This window comes from Quercus lobata, chromosome 10 (genome assembly GCF_001633185.2).
Source record: "Quercus lobata isolate SW786 chromosome 10, ValleyOak3.0 Primary Assembly, whole genome shotgun sequence".
In the NCBI taxonomy this organism is placed as follows: Eukaryota; Viridiplantae; Streptophyta; class Magnoliopsida; order Fagales; family Fagaceae; genus Quercus; species Quercus lobata.
The window spans coordinates 33,949,107-33,958,163 of NC_044913.1; the positions used below are offsets into that span (position 1 = coordinate 33,949,107).

The 9,057-nt window shown below is 33.6% G+C and overlaps 1 protein-coding gene across 1 annotated transcript; it reads left to right on the top strand.

Annotated features, from left to right (window-relative positions):
* Positions 1-2,675: 2,675 nt before the first annotated feature.
* On the top strand, positions 2,676-3,202 carry LOC115964665 (TMV resistance protein N-like). The gene is made up of 2 exons (XM_031083929.1): positions 2,676-2,923; positions 2,986-3,202. Exons 1-2 carry the CDS (start codon positions 2,676-2,678, stop codon positions 3,200-3,202), a joined length of 465 nt encoding a protein of 154 aa, XP_030939789.1.
* Positions 3,203-9,057: the final 5,855 nt, after the last annotated feature.

Here is a 9,057-nt window from a genome sequence, read left to right on the forward strand (position 1 = left end):
ATAGTTAGGTTAAATCCTCCCTAGGCTTTTTACCTATTTGGTTTTCCTGGGTTATCATATCTTTGTGTTATTTACTTTTTCACATTGTTCACATGATATGATTTGAATGTGTTTAACCTAGATCTTATTAATGAACTTTTTAATCAACTTGGCTTAATATTAGGTTAAACAACTTGTGTTTTAAGGGGTCTAAAAATGTACAACTTCCACTATGCTAATATATTGTGAGAAGCATGAGTTTCTTTCAAAATATAGTAATTTTGGTAGAACAACCATAATAACCCATGTTAATGTATAAAATTATCTCTCCATCCTCTTGATGCTGGCTCATAGGTATCCATCATGACCAATTTGTTACAGAGATCAACAGGCTACCTCTTACTAGAGAACTTTCTTTGTATATATTTTAATATTGTAATATTTAACTCTATGACACAGAGTTTATTCAAAAGGAGTATAAAAGACACAAAATTTTTAATATTTAATTATTATCTTGAACTAGTACCAATCATATTCATTATCGCATCTATTAATAATTTTTTTTTTTTGTATAAAATTTGTATTATTTTTAATAATTTTTTAAAAAATAAAGATATTTTTTGTTCAATCAAGTATCCCCATATTACAAAGTGATTTTATTGTTCAATTTTAATAAATTGTGATATTGAGTGAGTGCATTTTGTATTAGATTCCGTGTGCAAGTGGCCCCTACCTTCCAAATGTTTTCCTGTGAAAAAATCAAAAGTTGGTTTGATAAAGAAAAAAGACTTTATGCTACAATTTATAGTGGGATGTCCACTCTAATAAAAAATTAATTGATGGGTTATATAAAATCAACTTTTGACCCATCTTCCACGTGAGGAAGGGTTCCTCATACATTTTTTTTTTTTTTAAGGAAAAAAAAAAAAAAGTTAGATTCCATATGCACGGGGCCCTCCACTTCCCCATGTTTTCCAATTTAATATAATCCACTTTGTCTTTTTTTCTACGAGATATTATCTTATTAAGATCACCACACTTATTGGTATAATAGCATTATTGCCTTATTGTATGGACAAAATGGTCTTATGCCCTTTTCACCCAAATTATATAGCCTTATACCCCCCTTCCCAAACTAATTAAGGAAATGTCCCTCTTTTGTAACTCGATTTTCTCAAAATCAAGTTAAAAAAAAAAAAAAAAAATCTAAAGCCCCATAGTGACGTTTTTAAGGACCTATAGTGATGTTTTTAAAGACCTATAGTAGCGTTTTGTAACTCAAGCTTCATGAAATCGAGTTATAGGCAATTTTTAACTCGATTTTGAGAAAGTCGAGTTTCAAAAGAATGACATTTCCCTAATTAGTTTGGGAAGGGGGGCATAAGGCTATATAATTTGGGTGAAAAGGGCATAAGACCATTTTGTCCCTTATTGTATTGAAGAAATTATAGCTACAAAGTGGATGACCACTTGATTAATAGATAAGTATATATATCATTTCATCTTTATAGTTTTGTCTTGCTAACCATTTCCTTTTTATTTTAGGACAAAGTTTGCCAAAGGCTCTAACTCAACTAATTATTATTTTATTAGATGTGAATTTTGAATAATGCGTGGTTGGATTACATTTTCTTTTTATATGTGTCATGTTTACAAAATTTTCAAAAAAATAAAGATCAATAACTATATTATCAATTAAATGTTTAAATTTCAAAATTTTGTAATATAAAATTATGCATTAAAAATAAATTTATAGATCGAATAGTAAATAACAACTGATTAACATGAAATTTAATATGCATGCTATAAACATAAAGAATAGGCACTCCAGCAAACAGGTTTCCAAAATATATAAACATGTTAATTTTTTCAGTAGGAATTATAGCCATTAGTTACAAACAAACTTTGTCCTTTAGTATTTTTTTTTTTTAAAGAGTATTATTTAGCAAAAATAACCTAGAGAGGGACTAGCATTGACAAGTAATCCATTCAAATAAATACAAGTAAAAATTCAATTTTATACAAAATTTTACAATATGTTTAAGTGGTTGATAAGGTAGAAACTTGTTCACCATTTTTTACATCAACTTATCACCCTTTTTTTCACGACTCACATTAGACCATTTTGATAAATTATGATACTTTGAGTGAGTGCAATTATGAAAGTGGCCCTTGTCTTCCTCCTCCATATGTTTAAGTGTTCTCTTTTTCTTTTATTTTGGATAGCTTCCGGGTATTTTCCTGTGCAAGCGCATGGAAGTCTGCACAAATGGAGCCCACGTGAAAATAGCTACAAAAGTTACTGGTTTGATAGTAAAAATAAAATAAAGAAGAAACAAAAGGTCGTGGAGCCCAAGTGAAAAAACAGCAAATTTACTTGGGTTTGAAAGTCAAAAAAACAATGACAAATGTGAAATGTCACTAACTTAACTTGTCCGGCACGGTCAGAACAAGAACGAAAAAGCCAGACTTTATGGTGTGAAAATGAAAAACTTGATAGACAAAACAAAAGCAAGTGGGAAATTTCATAGCCGGTTTTGACAACTATGTGCAAAGCAGGGAAACGATTGCATATATCACCAACCAAAGCCTTGCTAGAGAAACTTAAAATCTCTTATTGTTGCTCCCGTTCTCTAAGTCTGCAACACTCTCTGCTCCATATCGCTTAACAAGCTAGTAAGTTACCAATTGCTTCCATGGCCACTCAAGCAACTTCCTCCTCTCCCTCTTCAGCTTCTTCATCTTCTTCTTCTTCTTCTTCTTGCCCTCAATGGAAATATGATGTGTTCCTTAGTTTTTGCGGTGTAGACACTCGCAAGAATTTCACAGATCATCTCTATACTGCTTTGAAACAAAAGGGTATTATCACCTTTAAAGATGATGCGAAACTTGAGCGAGGAAAGTATATTTCTTCAGAACTCTTAAAAGCAATAGAGGAATCCAAGTATGCTATCATTGTTCTCTCAACAAACTATGCTTCTTCAAGGTGGTGCTTAATTGAACTAGCAAAATTGTTAAATGCAAGAAGGAGACTGGAGTGACAGTTTTGCCTGTCTTTTATCGTGTGGATCCCTCTGATGTAAGGAACCAAAATGGCATTCTTGCTAAAACCTTTGCTAAACATGAGAAAGATACTAGGATTAACACAGAAGATGTGCAAGCGTGGAAAGCTGCTTTGAAAGACGTGGGTGATATATCTGGATGGCATTTGCATGATAGGTAACATTTAATTTTGAGTAATTTTGTCGAATCATACTATTATCAATATCTTAATTTTCTACACTAAAATTTTGCCGACTTTCCCATGGACTAATAAGAATTTTAAAAAAAATAATAAAAATAAATAAATAAATAAACTGTTTGTTTTTAGACCCCTTAAAATACAACCAGATTAACCTAGTTAATTAGTCAAGTGATTACTTAGTCAAATTATCAAATCTAGGTTAACACAAATATATCATATTATTGTAAAGTGTAGAAATAAAGAACACAACAATATGATAATCCAGGAAAACCAAACCGATAAAAAACCTGGGGAGGATTTAACTTAGCTGTTCTCAAGGTAAAATGAATCCACTATGAAAGAATTAAATTTTACACAATAGCGACTTAGATCACTAACATCCTATTATTACCTCGAGTAGGAAACTTACTACTATGACCACATGACAGCTCTGAGTCCACGAACTACTTTTTTCTTGGATTCCCAGCAAGTACAAGCACTCCCGCTTGTGTATCTTTAAGCTCTTGAATCTGCAACTGAATTGATCATCAAGCTCTCGACATCAATCTTGAGAATGAAAAATCTAAGTGTATGTGAAGGCAAATACCTCTAGATCTCACAAAAGATTCTTACACACAGCATAAAGAGCAACTTTAGAACGTGGCTAAGGTTTTCCCTTTTATACTTAAGACAAAACATAAAACCCTACACGTCAAACCGGGCTTAGGTTGGGTTGGAAAATTCTGCAGAAAAAAAATCTGCACGAGCTTCGATCGATCGAGTCTAATTTTTTATTGATCGAGCCAGGCAGATTTGCACAATAAATCCTGGAGAATACTCGATTCCAACTTTGCATATAAACACACTTTGAGCAAATCTAAAACAAGACTAAAACGTTTTGATCATGGTTTGTCAACATTACAAATTGAAGTTCTAATACATTAGTTCCTAATTTCTTAGAATCTAACAAACTCCCCCCTTTGGCAATCTGTGACAAAACACAAACTAAACAAAGTGCTCAAAGTTTACAAAAACAACCCATTACAAAAACATTGCCCAACAAAACAAATTCAACCTAATTACTATCTATCAGTTGCAAGTGTAGACAGCAGTACGACTGAATAAACTTGTATATTCCTGAAACACTGAACAAGCGCATAAACACATGTGTGGAAAATACAAGTAACACAAAATAACTTCTTGATTTCACATAACACAAAATAAAGACATATATCATGAATAACCTCATAAATATAAATCAATAAGCAATGTGAAACAAGAAACATATATAAGTACATCATAGTATCTCCCCCTATCATGGATAACCCAATCAATAACAAAAATACATCATGAGCCAAAAGTGTAAATACAGAATGAAGCACCTAGATACAATCTAAAAGCTCCACAGCTCTAAAACATCAAAATCTCCCCTTAACAATAAAATCTTCTCTACATATGTACTCCCCCGTTTTGTGATGAATTGCCAAAGGGCACTCACTCATCATCAAAAGGAGGTGGCGGAGGCGATCGTCTAAAACACTCCAAATCTGCTCACAAGGCACGAAACTCATCAAGCATGTCCACCAAAAGCTAACCATGAGCCGCCTGAACGGACATGACCGTCTCCAACATACGACGAATGTCTGAATCATCCGAAGTAGAAGGTGGGGGAACAACATCAGTAGCAGCAGCAATAGGATCAACAGATGCCTCAGCAGAAGTATCACTTGTAGAGGAGGGAGGAGGAGGTACGACACCGGAAGACTCAACCCTAGGGCGTCTAGAACTTGGTCTTATCTGAGCAGGCCTCTGCCTAAGAAAGGTGGCACCGATAGGAGTAATGATATGAACAGGCTCAGATGAAGGAAACTGCTCTAATCCTAAATGCAAAAGAATCCAATGAATGAAAATCGGAAAGAAAAGAGCATGAACAATAGAACTACTCCTATGAACCTTAATAAAAGAATGAATAAAAAGATGAGGAAAACTCATAGAAGCGTATGTGACAAGGGCATACAAAAACACACAACACTCGATAAGGATGGTGTGTAAATGAGAGATAGGCCACAAAGAATGACAAGCAATCCAAAAGAAAAGATAATGAATCTCAGTCAACTCAGCAAACGTGATCCGAGTATCAGAACCCCACTGGATAGAAGTACTAATGATGTATGACATGATGTCATTTAAGGGAGGAGACTTATCATAAGGGTAAACTAGATGCTGGACCAATGGCACCCCAAGAGCAACAGCCACTATTGAAGGAGTAATGGTATACTCATCACCCCGTATCCAACTTCTCACAAGAGTGTTGGAATCATAGAAGTGGACAAAGAGGTTCGAGTAGAACTCTTTGATTAAGGTAGCCGAAGGTGGATGAGAAATATCCATCAATGGTGACCAGCCCCTACGGTGAAAGTTTCTCCTAATCTCACCATCTAGCTCGTCTAACAAAACCTTCCTCTCAGCCCAAATATTCCTACGAAGGTTCAGCTTCTCATATGCTTCTTGGTTTTTCTCACTTAGGAACCTCTCACTATCAACGGTGGGGGAAAAAGTAAAGGTGGAGGTCCTATGGGCTCTAGTCTTCCTAACAATGATGCTAAGGATCAAAAGGACAGACACAACAGAGATAGAAAAAAAAAAAACCAAGGGTAGACTGCAAGTTAGCACAGAAATATATAGAAATAACAATTATATACGATGCATGAACAATATCAACACATGATGCATGCTCTAATGCAGTGAGAATAAGTTCAATTGCACTTTAAAATCACAAAATTGGCTTGAGCATTGAGTTTAAATCAAAAACCCCAAATTTGAAAACCCACTTTCAAAAATCCAACAAATTGACCAAATTGATCATTATACAAGATAGATAACATAAAATAATGATCAAAGCAATCAATCTAACAAGTCAATTTCATCAAATTAAGCTCAATTGAACAAAATCCCCAAATCGGGTAGTTTCAAGCTCTAAAAAATCCAATTTTTCCCAAATCATCAAATTGATCAAATTAATCCACAAAGATCAGTTTTATATTGTCCCACAACAAAAATCCATTGATCAATTTCCAAAGAAAATGCTTAAATCAACAAAAATCCCAAAATTTCATAGGTTCGAAATTATCCCCAAAATGCATGAAAAAAATGCATGAAACATGAAAATAAAAGAAAAAGGAGGGGCATAAAGGTCTTACCAACCTTAGAGGACAAAAAACCTTGAAGAAATTTGAGGGAAAACGACAAAAATCTTGCTCGGAATCTTAAACCGATCGAAGAGAGAGAGAAAAGCTTTTGAAAAGTTTGAAAATGATAGAACACGTGAAAAGCTTAAGGTTTTTAAAAAACTCTCCATACGATTTTCGATTGATCAAAAATTAGATTTGATCAATCAAAAATCACTTTCGATTAATCCAACAGTGATCGAGGAGGTCAGATTCAAAACAAAATTCAATTGCATTTTCAATCGGTCGAGAAACAGATTTGATCGATTGAAAATCTAGAAAACACAATTTTTTGAAAAACAGAGAGCAATTTTATGTAAAAACTCCTTAAATCATAGTATTTTATGAATAAAATGCACGAGGATGAGATGAAATGCTTTTCAAAAACACTTGTTTTGAACCCAGATTTCCCAACAATAAGGTTTTCAATCAATTATCCTTAAATTCTCAAACTTCAAACATATTTTTCATTTCAATCAAGGAATTTTCAATCTTGGATGGCCAAAACAAAATCACACACAATAACATTTACAAAGTTTAGCAAAGAGTTGTTGGAAAATCACATGTTTGTATCACATACAAAACATATGCAATGGAAAATTAACGGATCTAATTCATTCGCAATTGATAACATGCACTATGTAAGTTTCAGAATATAGAACAAGAGAGTGTACCCTGGTGTAGTGAACTTCAAAACCAAAGATCAGAAATTCTTGGGAACACTTTCAATCTTCACTCCAATTCCACTAACGCCTAAAATGTGTGGTCTCTCAATCAGTTATATGTGTATGTTCTAAAAAGAATGAGAGAGTGTCCAACACTCACATACATACCATTTCATGAACTTGTTGTGTGTTACAAAATTCTATACGTTTCTCTCATAATAACTGACTATCTAATTGGGCTAGCCTTTTGGGTCTTTCCAATTGGGTTTTAGTATGTGGCTTGGAGTGGGACCAAAAGGGAACAAATAAGACACTAACTCTAATGGGCCTTAGCCTTTTCTGTCAACTCTTGACAAGTCTAAAGTTACCATTAATTATATTTAATATCATTGTATAAATATAATTGCACTCTAAGCCTTATTAATAAATTATATCCCAAGAGCTTATTGTACATGCAACCCCTTCATAAAATATTCATAGTAATACGAAGTTATGAAAAGAGACTGCTACTTTGTAAATTATTACATCTTAATCCTTGAGTACCCGGTTTAATCCTTTTAAGTTATTCATCATATATTTATGAAATCAAATTTCATAAATATATACTTTAGTAACTATTTACTAAAGTAGTTAGGCCTAACATTCTAAATAACAAACCCATTAAACTTATCTCAAGGGAATATTTTGTATCTCTTTTAAAAGACTATGAATTCCATCTTGAGAATTTATGTTCCATCAACACTAAATGTAGTTGCCCAACATATTGAGGTTTTGTCCGTTACTTTAGATCTCACTCCTGATATATCAAAGCAACCTACAGTTCATGATCAGGTCCATTATTCTCTCAGGATTAAGAGTTCATGTAAATATAAGTCGTGAGATTTATTATTCAATTAACAATCATTAGAAGAATAATAAATCTCACAGCGGTCCAGTTCAATATGTCTTAACTCTTAAAACATATCAACTAGAAGTCACCACTTCCATGATCAAGACAAATCATCTTAGTTGACATGTTATAGTCTTCGCAAATGAAATGCCCAATTTCATCACTGACTATGAACTAAAATTCTGAGTTTACAAAGAACTTGTGATTTATATCTTCTATGACTTTTCACATAAATCACATACTATGCATCTCATGGACTATATGATAATGTCCAAATATTCATATTACCATTATTTTAGATAATAATAAAACAACTTTATTAATTACAATATTAAGTCATACATCTTGTCATACATAATATCATACATAGCATCATACAATAGGATTTAAGGGCACTAATCGCAACAATCTCCCACTTGCCCTAAAGACTATTGTATACCAATCTAACTCTCATTCCCTCCAAATGTGACTCGAAAGTCCTTTGAGGCAAGGCTTTAGTAAAGGGACCTGCTAGATTATTGTAGTTTCAATCTTTGCAACCACTACATCTCCACGAGCAACAATGTCTCGAATGATGTGGTATTTCCTCTCTATGTGCTTTCCTTTCTTGTGATTCCTTGGATCTTTGGATTGTGCAATTGCTTCACTATTATCACAAAACAATGTGATTGGAACTTGCTCCATTCTTATTACACCAAGGTCAGAAAGGAATTTCTTGAGCCATATAGCTTCCTTTGCTGCTTCACAAGCAGCAACATACTCAGCTTCCATGGTGGAGTCCGCAATACAAGATTGCTTAACACTCCTCCAACTTATGGCTCCACCTCCCAAGGTGAAAACACATCCTGATGTGAACTTTTTGAAATCTAGATCCAATTGAAAGTCTGAATCTGTATAGCCAATGGGAATCAAATCCTCACAACGGTAAACAAGCATATAATCTCTCGTTCTCTGTAGATATTTGAGAATATACTTTACAGCTTACCAATGTTTTGGTCCTGGATTTGATTGACATCGACTAACCATGCCAACTGAATAACAAATATCTGGCCTAGTACATAGGATTGCATACAT